General features: G+C 45.5%; 1 protein-coding gene and 1 non-coding gene across 2 annotated transcripts in view; both read right to left on the reverse strand.

Annotated features, from left to right (window-relative positions):
- CDH26 (cadherin 26) overlaps nucleotides 1–17,124 on the reverse strand; it is a 39,388-nt gene that overhangs the window by 19,896 nt on the left and 2,368 nt on the right. The window contains exons 2-7 of the mRNA XM_044385602.2: nucleotides 13,377–13,433; nucleotides 11,972–12,076; nucleotides 10,173–10,334; nucleotides 3,334–3,481; nucleotides 1,358–1,524; nucleotides 1,032–1,160 (exon numbers count right to left, since the gene is read on the reverse strand). Of these exons, the coding sequence (XP_044241537.2) occupies nucleotides 1,032–1,160; nucleotides 1,358–1,524; nucleotides 3,334–3,481; nucleotides 10,173–10,334; nucleotides 11,972–12,076; nucleotides 13,377–13,433 (768 nt within the window). The remainder of the gene's footprint in view (nucleotides 1–1,031; nucleotides 1,161–1,357; nucleotides 1,525–3,333; nucleotides 3,482–10,172; nucleotides 10,335–11,971; nucleotides 12,077–13,376; nucleotides 13,434–17,124) is intronic.
- LOC113258841 (U6 spliceosomal RNA) lies at nucleotides 5,571–5,678 on the reverse strand. The gene has a single exon (XR_003317365.2). It is a non-coding gene; the product is annotated as a U6 spliceosomal RNA (small nuclear RNA).

Here is a 17,124-nt window from a genome sequence, read left to right on the forward strand (position 1 = left end):
TGTGAACAGGATCTGCAAAACTTCATCCCCAGGGAGCAGATGATTTTGTGTGTGTGTGTCTGTGTGTGTGTGTGTCTGTGTGTGTGTGTGTGTGTGTGTGTGTGTGTGTGTGTGTGTGTGTTGGGCAGGGACAGGGAGGAGGAGCTGGGTACTGTGTTGGAGATTTAACTAGGTCATCGGGAAAGGTCTCACTGAGAAGTCAGGAGAAGGAAGTAAAATGTGTATTTTTCTTTTTAAAAATGCATATGGAAGAGCAAAAAATATAAAATAGGAAACAAATCCTGAGTGTTTTTAGCAATCTTGCATATCTCAAGTGGTGTGCCATTTCCAAATGATCCGGACCAGTGGGTTTCAATGCTTCCTTCAAGCATGGGGATTGGTAGCATGTGAAATCCCATATGGAACCATGATATATAAATCAGGTAAGCTGAGTAAGGTTCAGCCAGAGCCCACCTGCTCATCTTCCCTGTTCTAGAACTCCAAATGTTGCATGAAGAGCTCAGGTCTAGATTCTCACCCCAGGGGGCAAACTTGCCCCCAGGGGACATTCCAGACATTTTTGGCTGTCACAACTGGGAGGTGCCCCTGGCATCTAGTGGGCAGAGGTCATCCTACAGTGCACTGGGCGGCCTCCCTGGCCCGACAACAACGAGTTTCCCATCCCACGTAAATAGTGCGGAATTGAGAAACCTCCACGTAGCGTGAGCATGGATTCTCTGTCTTCCCTGCACCTCGGTGTCCTTGTCTATAAAACAGAATCGTGTGTGAGTCCCAATAATTCAAAATGAAAGCATGCGTGTGAAAGCTCTGAGCACAGTTTCTGGCACAAAACAGTAAAAGAAACATAAGTTCGCAAGTCTATTATTAAAAGATTCTATATCAGGATGGTTGATGTCTTCATCTAGGTTAAGTGTCCTTGGAGAATGACATGTATCTTGGGTGCTATGGAGAATTCCCTCAGCAAAACTGAGCCTAGGGCTTGGCGCCATTTATGCAGGGACATGGCATCTGAGGCAGCCCAGGTGTCTTACGTTCTTCTGGGTAAATGTGGGCCTGTGGTTGTTGCCTTCTTGCACGTTCACATGAACCGTGGCTGTGGATGTCAGGGGAGGTTCTCCCAAATCCTTCGCTCCAACTAGTAGTGTAAACCGCGGAGCCATCTATGTGGGAAGGAAAAGAACAGTCAAGCCCTTCAAATACAGCAAAGGGAAGTATTAATAAAGTAAAAATCCATTATAGCAATTTCAATAGCAAGCTTAGCCACAGAGGGTTTTCCACTACAAACAGAAATCCTAAGTCTGGGGCCCCAAGATAGAGAACACATTTCATTTTTTTAAAATAATAAAATCCACATAACCTCATAATCTAAGCATCCTGAGAGTCGTATTTCTCCACTAGTACGGTCAATCTGGAAGCCACTTTCTTTCAGCGATGGCATTTGAGAAATAGGGAAATAAAGGACTTGAGAATTTGGGGTATTTTCTTCATCCAAATCAACTGCTAATATCTGGAAAATAGGTTGACCTGGAAAGAATTGTTTTAACAGTTACTATTGACCAAAAGCAGCCTATCAAACCAATAGAATGATGATTCTTTGCTAAATGGCATTGAGGCATCCACCAGAATGGATTAAATATTTAAATATAAAATCAAACTATAGACATACTATAAGAAATAAAGAGGGTTTTTTTTAAATTTTATTATGTTATGTTAGAGAGGGTATATTTAAATAGTCACAAGAACTTTCTTTTTTTTTAAGATTTTATTTACTTACTTGAGAGAGAGAGAAAGAGCACGCATAGAGGGAGAGGGAGAAGCAGACCCCTGTTGAGCAGGGAGCCCAATGTGGGGCTCAATCCCAGGACCCCGGGATCATGACCTGAGCCAAAGGCAGATGCTTAACCAACTGTGGCACCCAGGTGCCCCCAAATAGTCACAAGAACTTTCTAATCACGATTGCAAATGCAGAAGACATAAAGGAGAGAGTTGATAGATCAGACAGATTTTTAAATGTGTGCCAAAAAGAACCATATAGACAAAATTTAAAAAGAAATGACAAACCAGGAAAACACATTTAAAACATATATGGCAGACATAAACATTTTAAATACAGGATGAGAAGGTTAAAGTCAAGAAGAAAAATGACAAGCACACAAACAGAAATGGACAAAGAAAGGAACAAGTATCTGATACACAGAGATGGACAAGAAACCTATCGACACGGGCAAGCACTTAACAATCAAAGATGAACCCTGCGCCAGGCCCCTCAGATGTTGCTGGCAGGTGCGTAAAGCGGAACACTTAAATTGTGTGTGCAGTCAGAACCAGACGTTCTACTCCTCTAAATTATGCCAAGTAGATCATGCTTCAGTGGACACAGATTTAGCTCAAATATGTTCACTGAAGCATATTTTGTGAAGATAACAAAAAGTGGGAATAGCACATAAATGTCTAACAATAGGAGATTAGTTTTTAAAAAAAACCTTAAAGCACACCCATGAAATAAAATATTACACAATGAGATGCTATAGGAGAACACTGTTAGGTTACAAACAGTAAATTTGCCCTTTTAGAAAAAAATTCATATATATGCACATATGAAAAAGCACACCCATACATTTGCAAACATTTAATATACGCCCATATATATTTTGCATTATGACAAAGATGAAAAATGCATTAGTAATTATATATAAAATCAGGGAATACATACACATAGATAAATATACAGTGTGTGTACATGCACATACATATAAAATTCAAAGAAAGATACTGAAAGATTATAAACTAAAACATTAATGGTGCTTATCTCTAATTGGAAGTATTAAATATGCTTTCTAGTTCAGTCTTAATTTCTTGGAATTTTCCAAATTTTCTTAAGACTATTTTGTGAAATAAATCATGCTTTTCTGTTATTAAAATAGATGCACATTCTAGTGAGAGTGGTTTGGATTCAAAGACCCACAGAATCTAAAGCTCAGAAACTTCAGATGTCATCTCGTTGCCATTTTACTGGTGAGAAATTTACAGAGATATTCAGGAAGGCACCATTCAGCTCTGCCTTTCTCCCTCAGTGCATTTGATTTATTTTACTTTGGTCTTTACATATCAGCTCTTCCAACAGACACAATTTCCACCTCATTTTATTCCCAATACAAAACGACGCTTACAGACCTCCAAGCATTCTGCTCAAAACCGGAGCCTGCCACCGTTAGGTTGTGAACAGTAAAATTTCTCCTAAAGACAACGAGGATCAAGCAGCACATGGACATCGAAGCAGATGGACCAGAGAGGACCAGAGGGGAGAGAAGCCCTACCCCCCGCCACACGCACCTGCAGGGTGGTTCTCCTTCACACTGATGTTGAATTCCTTCTCGGGGAACTGGGGCGCGTGATCATTTACATCACTGATCCTAATGTTGAAAATCAAGGAATTATCCATGACCTTTCTTGTCGAGCGATCCACAGCATCAAAGTAGACCTGGGAAGCAGAGCTCTGTGTTAATGTCGCAGGCTCCTTTACTTGATGTCATGCTACACCTTAATGCCATCGCACGTTTGCATCCTCTCCTGCACTAGCCAGAAAGTTTCTGAGGGCAGGGATCTCATCACTGTCCTTCACCACGTGACCCCAGGGACTGAGCACAGTGCGGGCACAGACAAGGTGTTCAGCAAACATTAGTTAGGATCAGGTTCTGATCTCACTTTCTCTACCCGGATACACGTAGCCAGGTTTCTGCTGTCGGCGCTGTCGTGAGAAATATAGACACTAACCAATACTGCTGAGACACTGCGGAGAGCAGACACTTGAACGCTTTGGGGAAAGGAAACATTGAAAGTAACTAGCCCAGTTGTTGACATGTCGTGGGTTCCTAAATGGTTAGTGGTGTCACTTCTGCGCTTGAAGAAGGAGGGTCTGCTCATCTCAAACATGCAGTGGGAAGTCTTTCTTCTCAAAAGATCTCAAAGCAATACTTTAGGCTTCTAGCTTTAATTTCTTAAGAACCTTAAAAAAAGGAGCAGATTGGGGTGCCTGGGTGGCTCAGTTGGTTAAACGTCAGTCTCTTGATTTTGGCTTGGGTCACGATCTCAGGGTCATAGGATCGAGCCCTGTATGGGGGCTCTGTGCTCAGCAGTGAGTCTGCTTGGGGTTCTCTCTCTCTCTGCCCTTCCTCTCTGTCTTTCTAAAATAAATAAATAAATCTTTAAAAAAGGAACAAATTAAACTCAAAGAGAAGGAAATAAGAAAGATAAACACATATTATCAGTCAAGTTCAAATAGCAAAACAAAGTCAACAAAACCAAAAGGTGTTTTGCCTTCCCACATAAAGTTTGGGATCAGCTTGCTGAGATCTATGAAAAGTTCTGCTAGTCTTTTGATTAGTCTTGAGCAGAATTTATAGATAAGTTTGGGAAAAATTATACCTTTAATACTCGATCTTTCAATCCATAAATACAGTCTGTCTTTTCATTCAGTTAGGTCTTCCTTGGTTTTTTTCATTAGTGTTTTATAGTTTTGAGTAAACAGATCCTACACAGATCTTAGATTTATGCCTAAGCACTTCATTTGTTTTGGTTATATTATAAATGATACAGTTTTTAAAATATTGATTTTCAATTATTCATCACTGGTATATACAAATACAACTGATTTTTATATATTAACTTTATTTCCTGGGACCTTGCTAAAATTGATTTTCAGATGTTAAAAATAAGCAAAGGATTTGAACAGACAAATATCTTTTTCTCCATAGATATACAGATGGCAAATAATTCCTCATTCCTTTGGCAGTTTCTTACAAAACAAAGCATCCTCTTACCATGCAAACCAGCAATCATGTTCCTTGGTATTTATGCAAAACAGCTGAAAACTTAGGACCACTCAAAAACCTGCACGTAGATGTCTAAAGTGGCTTTATTCATAATCATCAAACATTGAAGCAACCAAGGTGTCCTTCACCTGGTGAATGGATAAAATGTGGTCCATCCAGACAGTGGAATATTATTCAGCACTAAGAAGACATGGGGTAATCTCAGCGCACATTGCTAAGTGAGAGAAGCCAATCTGAACAGAGCTACATACACACTGCATGATTCCAACCATATGACATCCCAGAAAAGGTGAAGTATGGAGAGAGCAAAAGGGTCACGCTTGCCGAGGGCTCAGGAAGGAGGGATGGATGGATAACGGGGAGCGCAGGGGAATTTAGGGCAATGAAAATACTCCGTGTGATACTACCAGGGTGGATACGAGTCATATACATTTGTCCAAACCCTGGAACTTGCCGCACCGAAAGTGAGCCCTAATGTGAACTCTGGGCTTTGTTAATAATAACGTATCGCATTGGCTCATCCACTGTCAAAACTGTCCTGCGCCAACGCACGATGTTAGCGAGAGAGGGAACTGGGCGGGGCAGGGAGGGAGAGAGGGGGAGCAGGCACTCTGTACTTTGCACTCTCCTCTTCTGTCAACCTCAAAGAGCTCTAAAAAGAAAGTCTATTAATTTTAAAAAGTCCCTACTTACAAAATAAAAAGTGGGCAACCATATATATTATTTATTTTTGTTTTTCTAAATATGGAATGCTTCACAAATTTGCCTGCCATCCTTGCGCAAGGGGCCATGCTAATCTTCTCTGTATCATTTGAATTTTAGTCTACATGCTGCCAAAGTGAGTGCCATATATATACATATATATATATATATATATGTATATATATATATTTTAAGATTCATCTATTTATTTGAAAGAGAGAGAGAGAGCCAGAGGGGGGAGAGGCAAAAAGAGAGAGAGAGAAAAGCTCAAGCAGACTCCCCGCTGAGTGCAGAACCTGACTTGGGGCTCGATCTCAGACCCTGAGATCATGATGTGAGCTGAAATCAAGAGTCAGATGCCTAACCAACTGAGCCACCCAATATATGTAATATATGCTATATATTACATATATTATTGGCACCCCAATAATTATTACATATTGTCACCCCAATACCTATATTATATAATATACATAACGTATATATCGAAGTAAGTCTAATGTGACTTGCCACTGAATCTGTTGCTCGAGGATAAACAGTGATTTTATTTGTTGAAAACTGAAGAGATTGTGGGGAGTCAGTGCCAAGACAGAAGAAGTTCAGAGCCCCAGAAAAAGGAGTGGGAAGGGGTGACATGGCCGGGAGGAGCTCTCCAGGCAGACAACCGTCCACTCTGGGAACAGTGCTTTCTTAAGGGTTGTCTCCTTGCAAGTACAGAGCCCTGCTGGGGGACACCGAGAAAACCCGGGGTTTATTCCAGGAGAAGTGGCTTCACGGAGGCCCAAGACTGAGCTCCTACATAGATCACCTCCTTCCTTCCTCGCAGAAGCCCTAGAGGGAGGTATTCTTGGCGTCCCACTGTGCGCCATGGAGAGGTTCCATGGCTGTCCACACTCAGTGCAGCCCAGATTCAAGTCCAAGTAGGTGTAGACTTGCCTACACCATCACTCCCCTCCACAGCCACACAGAGCCCAGAGCAGGCAGCTTCAGCCGGAGGTCTCAGCACCCTGGCAGCTTCCGGCAGCAACCTCTCCACCCCTTTCTGCAGAGCCTGCAAGGTCTCTGCTTCACCCACCTGCCTGGGCCTCTTTCCTGCAGGCTTGTTGGCATCCATGCATTGGCACCCACCATGGTGGTCCCACCAGGGGTCTTACAATGGTGGCCTGGGCCCCAGGCTCTCCGGGTTCTGCTGTCTCCTCTCCTCTCAAGCCCACTGCACTGGTCTGCTCCGGGGAATCCAACATACATTTTTAAATTTCTATGCAAGCAAATTGGCTTTCTCACACACCATTTCCACATGCCCTTCCATAATTGATGACTGCGCCACAACTCTGCTCCCTGATCATGCGGACCTCTGGCTCCGACACGGCGCCAGCCGTAATCCTTCCACTTAAAAATAAGAACCACATGTTTGTTTTATGTTTATTAATTTATATTCCATTTATTATCCTAAAAGCTACATCGGAGACCGTCAGTTCTGTTAGATGCCTGAGAGGCGCAAGTGCTGCTTGTTCTTTGGCAAGATGCTGAGAATTTCCAGGGACTCGGAATTGTGACGGAGACAGGAAATGTCATGGATATTTTCTGCACTTGGAAAGGGTTTTCAGCCTTCTGTGATAGCCTTAAGACTTAGATCCTTGGATGACACTTCACAGTGCGGTGACATGGTGGAGGGGCCTATGACCACGGAAATGACACGTGCAGGACCTGTATTCTTCACCACAGACAAGCACACGGAAGGAAATGCCAAACACACAAGGCGAAGTCACCTGTATGCACAGGTTTCAAGTAGGCAAAGATGCGTGCGTTGCCATGAAGACCTACAAATGGTTATTTCGAGGAATATAGAAGAATGACTTTCCTGAGTGTATTTGTATCTGATGAAACTGAGCATATTTTGATAGAAACAGATGAGACTCCTACACAGAACAAGTCAGACTTTCCCCCTTTCCAGCTGTGTCTTAAATCTTCCGGCAATTCTCAGCTGGTGTCACTGCATTCTTGCAGGCTTGCGGATTCACAAGACGGCAGCCCTCCCCACCCCACCCCCACCTCCCAAACACAAGTTTTTCTACGTTCCGGCTAATTCTCGTGACTCCTTCACTATCCTCCAAGAGCACAGCAGTGCTGCTGGGAATGTCTTTTTGCCAACCCTTGGGCTGACTTTGTTTCTCATACGTCCTGGCTTTATGGACGGCCAAGACCCCTTGTGCAGAAGCAGGGGGCTGAGCGAGAGGCCCGGCCCCGGTGGTGTTTCTGTGACTCTTGCTTATCCCACTTTCCGCAGCCGCTAATCTTCTCATCGGCCTGTTTCTTGTCGTCCTGGCGAGTATGGTAACCCCTGCCTGCTAGTTTCCTATATCCGCTGCAACAACTGGGTGCCTTACAACAAAATGTGTTCTCTCACACTTCTAGAGACTAGACCCACAACTGGGGTCAGCAGGCCTGGTTCCCTCTGGAGACTGAGCCTCTCCCCCAGCTGCTGGGGGGCTGCCAGCAATCCTGGTGTCCTCTACCTGCAGATGTGTCACCCCAGTCTCTGTTTCCAGCCCTCTCCCCTCTGTCCTCTGTGTCCAAGTTCCCCTCCCTTTATAAGGATGCCAGTCACTGGATTAGGACCCACCCTAATCCAGTATGACCTCACCTTAATTTGGCGACATCTACAAAGACCCCATACCATAATAAGGTCATATTCATGGGTACCAGAGGTAGGACTTGAACCCATCTTTTTGGAAGACACAATTTAACCCACAACACCCTGGAAGCAGAGACGACATTCTGCTGTGCTCTTTCATTCATCCAACATAATCGACTGAAAACCTACTATGTTCAGAGCCCTATTCCTGACTCAGGGGTAATGGCAGTCAGTAAGACACTTACCCCTCTTAGAACTTGCGTTTCAGTGGGGAGATTGGCCACCCACAGAGAACCAAACAGGCCTCAGGCATACAGTTCAGGTGGTGAGAAGTAATAAGGAGACAGCAAACCAGGGTCATGAGACAGAGAGCCATGGGGTGGGGGCACGCCTTCAAATCCCCACCCTGTGTCTTCCCTCATGGAAGTTCACGGTCAAATGAGGGGCCAGCTAGCAAGTGATTCCGAATTTGGTGTAAAACGACAGCTGTGATCATGGTGGGGGGCCTCTGATTGCAGGCTTGAGCTCCCTCGGCAGGTCCAAGCACAGGGTTTGGAGATCCTGATGGAGCAGGACCCATGGGGACGCTGCTCATATTCCCACATTTTCCCCACTTGCTTTAACTGTTCCCTGGGGCCTCTGTGTGACATGCCAAGCTTTTCCATGTGGGCCTCGTGTGTCAGGAAACACTCTCATGGATTTGGCTTAGGCATTATCAGCTTCCCGCAAGAAGTCCCCTATTAAACCTCATGAAAGCCAACCCTTGAAACGTCCGTGAAGTTGTTAAAATCAAACAAACAACAGCAACCAAAAAACAACAGCGAAACAAAGACCACAAGCACGAAATGTTTTGCTCCGTCCTTGCAAGAGTCACGCCCACTGCTGTTTGTCCCCGGCCCTCAGCACTCAGCAAGGCTGCTGTGGACCAGCGGCAGCACCCTCTCCTGGGAGCTGGGCGGAGATGCAGAGTCTTGGGCTCGACCCTGACCTACGGAAACAAGCCTACATTTTCACAAGATCCCTCAGGATCTATTTGCTCACTCGAGATTTAGCAGAGCTGCCCGGGGTCCCCGTCGGACCGCTCTATGTTCCTGCTGCTAACAGACACCGCACGTTCACTAGACGAGGCAAAGGTTTATGTGAATATAGTGACGACCGGCAGAGTCATCTCTGCAAGACTTCCCGGAGTTCAGTGAGACTTTCTCCCTGCTTAAAAACTAGAGATTCAGAGCCTATCAATGAGTTAAGGGCATCTATTTTATTATGTATATAAATATTTTGAGGTCAGTAGAGAAAAGGTATATAAATTGCCTCTTTGTGATGTTCTTTGCTACCCTGAAGGAGTTAATGTACCGCTAAGCAGGCGCGAGAACCAAGCTCAGCTTCCAGCAGTAGTCAAAACATAACAAAGGCTGGTGTCCTGGTCATCCCCATAAGGGGCGGCCCGGCAGCCTAATACACCACCACGGGGTTCAGGCATTTTACCTCTTGCTTCTTTTCCTGGTTTAGAACCTGGATTTCAAATTCAGAGTAGACCATGGTGGTGGGGTTATGAGATCCTAAAGAACACAGGGAGTCACGAGAACAAGCCGACACCGGTACATAATTGCGCGTCCATCAGTTATTAGGCAACTATGGGGTCTGTTGTAGCTTCTGTCCGCACGTGTCAACGGTGACTCATCAAAAACCAAATTAGCCCATTTTATCAACATTCTATAGCTCTAGCCCCAAATGCTTCCAGATACCCTGATCGTGCTGGGAGTCCGGTCATTAGAAGGAAGATCTGTAGCAGTTCACACACGTCATCACAGAGTCCAGAACTTTAAAGAACGTCACAAAATTAGCCTCTCTGCCTATGCATACTTTTTAGGCTTGCCACCGTATATAATATGCAGTCTCCCACGACATGGCACGTGGCAGCTTAACTAATGCCTGCCGAACACAATATTCCTGCAACAGCTCTGCAGTAAAGCCAAGCTGAGACTGTATCAAATGTTAGGTACCGTAAAAGACGGGGTTGTCTCTCGATCGACAGGGCGGTGAACGTACACTCTTCCGTTCCTGTGATCTTCTATAGAAAACAAACCAATCTCCGGATATTCGTCCACACCAGGTCCGCTGATTAAATATATTAATGACATGTTATGAGACATATCATTGAAGAGCTGTGAGGGAAAAAACAGGGGGCGGGGAGAAGAGAGTGAGAATAAACCACAAGGCATGCCGAAGATCAAGGCTAGGATTCAAAGGCATTTTTAAAGCTCCATACCTCGCCACCACTCATCTGAGGGTTTATCCGAAAGAAACAGAGAGTCATGCAAAGATGCAGGAACAAGGTTTGTCACAGTGAACAAGCAGGAAGAACGCACACATCCCTCCCAAGGGAAAGAATCCTAGCGCGGTACCCCCTTCATGGGGCACGGGCCCCCAGTCTGCAGGACGTACATGCTCTGCCCCAGAAAGCGGGCCGTGCCTCACTGGTGAACCGGAAAGGCAACTTGCAGAACGATAGTGGAGTGCGGTCCCATTTGGTCAATATGGACTCACCTTGGTGAGACTGTAGCGAAATATCCGGAAGAGCCCACACCGATGTGTTAATATGCGTGATCCCTTCAGGGAGAGAGGAGGAACCTCACACAGCTAACATTTAGAAAGGGCTTAGAATGAGCCAGCTGACTATACACCTCACTTGCCCTAGACTATTTAATCTCTAAAACAACCCTTTAATGTAGGTACTATCATGGACCGTACTACACGGTGGATACGGGACTCCGGCAGCAAGGGTGTGGTGCGTCTGCACGGTGAGCCCACCGTGTCCCCCCGACTCTTAGGAGTAGATAGTTTTAACCACTGAGCCTTGAAAACTTTCAAGGTATCTACTATTTTTATATACACTGCAAAAATAGAAATTATTTTAATTTCTTTCTCCAGAAATCGTAGGATGTTAGTGCTGTAGGGACCTGGTCACTCAGTATGTAATTCACAGGTCCAGAGGGTCAGGAGTGTCATGGAAAGAAATGACATGGGCCATGTGCCAAAATTCCAGCATCCCAATACAGTCATGGGACGGCTTTGTCCTCGGAGGGAGACGACAGGGAGTGGTGGGGACTGTGGGAAACTCAAGCCCCATCCAGTTGTTGCCTGTTGCCCACAGGCTCCCTGTGGGCAGATCTTCCAACTTTCAAAAAGCCTCCACAAGAACAGAACTTCTGATACAATCTTCCTATCGTTTCCATTTTATTGTGGTAAAATACACACAACATAAAACGCACTATCTTCATCATTTCTAAGCGTGCAGGCAGGCAGCACTAAGCGCACTCACACTGTTGCGCGGACGCCGCCCCCACCCGTGTCCAGAGCGTTTGTCATCGTTTCAAACTGACGCTCTGCCCCCTCACACAATAAGCCCCCATGACCTCCTCCCCTCCCACCCTGGTAGCCATGGCTTTGCTTTCTAGTAATTTATTTTTTTTAATCTCCCTCTTGCCCCCACCTCCTAGTCTCTGGTAACCGCAATCTCCTTATCTTTAAATAACACGTTTGCATGGGCCCAAGAGAGCAGGCCAGCAGGCTGGAAGGAAGCAGCCCTTGTTCCATGGACTGATGTTCTCAGCGCATGCTCCTGTGAAGTGACTTGCCCAAAGCCCCCCAGTCAGGCAGAGGTAGAGTGGGTTCTAGAACCCAGTGCAGCACTCCTCCTCCCACAACCCTCCTCGGCCTCCCGGGCACACAGCCCTTCAAGACTCGGTCCTCCCGCCAAAGGGGGCGTGCCTAGTCAGAGATGGGGGGGGGCCTTCCTCACCTCCCCAACAAATTTGGGAAAGGGTCCTTGATCTTCCTCCTCCAGTTCCAGGGTGGTAATAACCCATCTTCTCTTGGCTCGCCGTAGGGGCCGGTGGCTCTCTCCCTGAAATTATAGTGACAGCCGTGAGGAAGACGGTGACAGCAACGTAGCAGGCACGGACGGGCACTTGACTGGCATTATATCCCCTGTCCTCACAACAGCCTCCGATGCTTAGAAGTTAAAAGTGCCTGTTCTCTTAACAACTGTAGAGGCGTTTCTAGCCTTTGGGGTGTGGGCCACCCACTGATTTTGCACGGATCCTGAGATCCTATGAAAGATCACATTAAAGATCTTTGCCTACTGTGTCCCAACACCTGTCCTATGGCAGACATGCACACGGTTGCTGAGTGAATGGGGACGCTACTTCCTCCTAGTTCCCTGTCTTTCTGAAATAGTCGGTGAGAACATCTCCGTTCAGTGCTGCTAGGTCTTTAACGCTTCGTCTACCACTCTCCCTTTTAACAGGAAGAGACTCAGACTCAGACATCAGGCTCAGAGATTTGCCAGTCAAGAGACCACGGATAGAGTTTAACCATCTATTTATTACAAGCAAAGCTGCTTTCTCGCCACATTAATTTTTATCCACACACATGTAAGCCTTTTCAAAAATTATAGTTGACTCTCAAACAATGCGGGGTTGGAGCACTGCCCCCCTGGGGTAGCCAAACATCCCTGTATAACCTTTGACTTCCCCAGAACTTAACTAGTAACAGCCTACTGTTGACCGGAAGCCTTACTGATAACATGAACAGTCAGTTAACACATACTTTGTATGTTATGTGTACTATATGCTGTATTCTTACCACAAAGTCAGCTAGAGAAAAGACACTGTCATTAAGAAAATCATAAGGAAGAGAAAATACACTCACAGCACTGTCCTGTAAGAAATCTGCATGTAAGTGGACCATGTACTTCAAACCCGTGTTGTTCAAAGGTCAACTGTATTTCTTTAGAAAACAAGTTGATGACAAGAGCCATGGGAAGGAAGTATTCATAAGGCGGCATGAACTCATAACGAAGCATGGCTGCCTCCCTGGGCTGTCCAAAGTTCACACACGGGAGAATGTCAAGCTCAATATGGTCTAACTCCGTAAAGAAGAAAACAGTGTGGAGAAAGCTCTGGGCTAGCTCTGTGTGGCTGATTTCTGCCATTCGCAGATTGCTCATATTCTAGTAGACATGAACGCAACCTCTGCAATTCTCCGGAAATCCCTTGAGATTCCAAAAGGCCACATCTAATTACTAATTTATTTTCTGCAAACTGAATATCGACCAGGAACTTAAAAACTTGAATTTGTAATCAAATCTCTGAGTCAAGTGTGATCTCGCTTGATTTATGAAGACAGTGACTTCCAAACCCCACCTTTGTTTGACCAGTAAGATCATCCTTTTCTTGTTGAAAGCTGTCGACGCTGTTGACCTTAAAAATAAAAATGACGTGAATTAGTAGGAAATATACTTATCAGTCTCAGGTAGAAACTGCCTGAAGACACAGGAATCTTCTAGAATGAGAAAAGGGGGGAAAAAGAACTTTACTTAGTTTTGATAAATATAATTTCCTATTCTTGACATCTCAGGTCATGCTTACTAGTGCTTTTCCTCTAGGAGAACTAGCCAAAGGGACTCTCCCAGAGCCCCACCGATATCAGTGACATTTAAAACCATGGCGCTGCTGTGACCGTTAGTAGCGCGATGGGAGAGTGAACTGTCTACTCCGGGTGAGCACGGTGTGTGTGTGTCCCGTGTAGAACAGCACCAAATGTTAACTGGTGGAGAGATTCAAGCGGGCTTTTTTCCCTGTTTTTTCTGTCATTGTTTCCTTATTTTGAGACTCTATCTTATAATAATAGAACAGTGAAACTTGGTACTTTTCATTTATATAATGATTTACATCGAGAATTATTTACTTATAGTTTACCTCTCAACAAACTCCCCGCCACCCCCCAAAACAGCCACACAGGTACAGTGAAGCTGTTGGCATAGAGACAGACTCTGCACGGTATGTCAGCACCCGCGTGTGCGTGTGCGTGTGCGAGTGTGTGTTGACACCAACGGCTCTAGTGCACTCGTTCTCACTACCGCGTTCCATTTCGCTACATGAACAGAGGACGATTCAGGTATTCATGCTCCTGGGGATGGTTATTTGGATTACTTGCAGTTGGTTGTTTCCACTTCAAGAAAAACACCGTGGTAATAAACACCCAGACGCAGGAAGAAACTGTGGAGCAGCAGCCGTCCAGGTGTGGTCCGCTGGGGTCCCTGACGCTTCCAGAGTCCACAAGGCCAAACACTTGCCTAGTCCTACCAGGGCATCGTTTGCCAATTTTGCCGTATGGCCTCTGCACCGATGGGACATGTATCTGGGGCCTCAGCCCGGAAGAAGGCTGCAACACCAAGGCCACCAGCATCCCTGTATCTTCATCACTGCGCACGCGCACAAGGAGGAGGAAAGGAAAACCCTGCTGCTTTTAGGAACGAAGTACTGGGTGAATTGACTCAATTCTGAAGTCACCCGAGAACTGATGAAGCAGCGAAGGTCACTAACGTTACTGCCCTGCACGACCGCGACCCGCGCATTTGTAGCACTCTGCGTGGCCAGGTGAGACGTAGGTGCGAAACCCCAGGAAGCACAGCGGAGTGGGGTCTCAGCGAAAGCACGTGGGCGATCGTTGGAGTCGCCTGCTGAACAGGCCACTTTTTTATGGAAGAGCATTTTCCTTGAAAGACTGACTGACAGACTGTGTTGTTCGGGATTGGGCACTTGGTAGACCGTGAGCCTATCGCTTCAAGAGAAACCGTGGATGGTGTCATGTTGCCAATGATAAAATGTAAGCTTTCAAGCCAAAATTTAGAATTTTGGAAAACTTGTGTCGTATGATGGGCTTGACAGCTCTCCAATACTTCAAGATTGTTCTGATGATGTCAGTGGAGATATTAATGAGTGTGATTTTCTGATTTTGTAGAATGAAATTCGTCAACATTTGGAAGATCTGCATAACTCAGGGAGCCAAGCGTTTCCTAATGATTACCCCAGGATATTCCAAAGTCATGCACAGGGAAGAGTCATCCAAAACGCGAGACAGACAGACCAGTGGTTTTGATGTAACAGAGCAAAGAAGGTTTATCAAGATGTGTTCAGTTTCTATATGGCTAGTGATTGTTCAGAAATACCACTTGTCAAGTTTTGGTGTAATATCAAAGAAGGATATCCACAATTATTTGTTCAAGGCCATTCAGATATTCCTCCCTTTCCATATGCGTAAGTGTGTGAGGCCAGAATACCTCCCTGTCCTTTAACTAAACAACACTTACAGCAGACTGAGAGCAGACTCAGAGAGGAGAGTCCGGCCATCTTCTCTTAGAACAAGAGATTTGCAAAAATATAAAACGGTGCCACTCTTCATACTAACTGGAATTTCTTTAAAAATATGGTTATTTTTCATAAAAGCATGTGACATATACTCACATGTACTGGGTTTTTTATTATCTTTAATGAACTGAGGAAAGCTTCCAATGTCCCACTCTTAATTTCTAATATGGTGAATCGTGGTAAATATAACCCACATCAGCACGGGCCCTTTGGGCTCTCAGTAGTGCGACGCATGTGAAGGCATCCTGAGAGCAAGAAGTTGGGACACCTGCTACTCTAGGACTCATGCCTCAGTCTCCGGGACAGGGTGAGTGATAGTGAGCCCCCTCGGTCCTGGGCACCTTGAACTTGCAAGGGTCCGTCCTTGCTGCAGGGCACACAGCTGCCCGATGGACTGCTTGTTAGCAGTTTAATGGAATGAACACACGCTCGTCGTGTGTCCTTCCCTTGTGGCCAGCCACCCTCCTGGGGACATCACCGGCTTGTCTTGTTTCGTTAATGTCAAGGATAATGACGACATTTGTTTCCTGCTACAGGCTACATTTCTATTTACTTAAAGGAAAAGAATTTCTAAAGCCTCGGAGTTCCAAAATCTCAAACTCTGATTTATTCAGACATTGAATGCTCCTTGATTCGTGTTGGTGGTTTTGAATGAAGGGCCTAACCACGTATATAATTTTAAAATGGAGAAAAATCGCAGTTCTTGCAAAAGAATGAAGAAATTCATTCCATTTCCAACACAGGTCTATTCCCAGGTGGCCCAGGCCACTAACAAGGAATACATCAAGGTTTCACCTCATCGCTGGCCTCAGTTTCCCCTTCTGTAAGGGAGGGTGTGGACAAGAACTTGAAGGGCCCTTTCCACACGCAAGCCCTGTGCCTTCAGCTCACTCTGCCAGCACTTGAACGGCTCAGCCAACAGCCACGTGAAGCCCTGGGTTCTGAGCTTTGCACATCTGACGCTCCGCGTGTTTCATGTCCCCCCGCCACACACGCCTCGCAAATTGTGCAATCTCGTCTGGCTGTTGCAGGAAGACCAGAAAAAGGTTATATTTGCTGAAATGGTTTTGTAAGGGTGCTTATTATATTTCCCATCCCTGCCCAGTTTAGACAGTTGGTTCAAAGAGGATACCATTTAAAACGTGCACACAATGTTTCTATAACATGAGAGGAGAAACCTTTCCATAGACTGGCGTCTCTGGCAGCAGCGTCCACCTAACTCTGTGTGTCAGGTGGGCATCTGGTTGCAAGGGTCACGCACATGCCATCTGACAGGCGGTGCTGGGCGCGGGGGCATGGGACCGGTATTGTCCAGGCTGGCCTGGTCAAGCCGCCATGGCATCGTTGGAGGGAGATAACCGACAGAAGGGCTTTGTGTCTGCCGAGGACGCTGAAGAACTAGGAAGCCTGTGTGGAGATAATTCTTTCCTGAAGATATTTCACTTTGGATTGCAAATTTGCGTTCAAGGAGAATTTCCTGAAACAGAGGTGTAATTGGCATATGCCATTGTGTTAGCTTCAGGTGTACGACCTCATGAGTTGATATTTGTACATATTGCAAAATGATCACGTTACGTCTACTCAGTGTCTGTCAACACGCATGGTTATGGAATTATTTTTCTTGTGATGAGAACTTTCCAGATTTACTCTCTTAGCAACTTTCTAATATGCAATACGGTGTGATGAACGATAGCCTCGCGCTGTCCGTTTCCGTTGTTCAAAGCCATGCAGTTTGTGGCAC

The sequence above is a fragment of the Ursus arctos genome, unplaced genomic scaffold, assembly GCF_023065955.2.
Source record: "Ursus arctos isolate Adak ecotype North America unplaced genomic scaffold, UrsArc2.0 scaffold_16, whole genome shotgun sequence".
Classification (NCBI taxonomy): Eukaryota; Metazoa; Chordata; class Mammalia; order Carnivora; family Ursidae; genus Ursus; species Ursus arctos.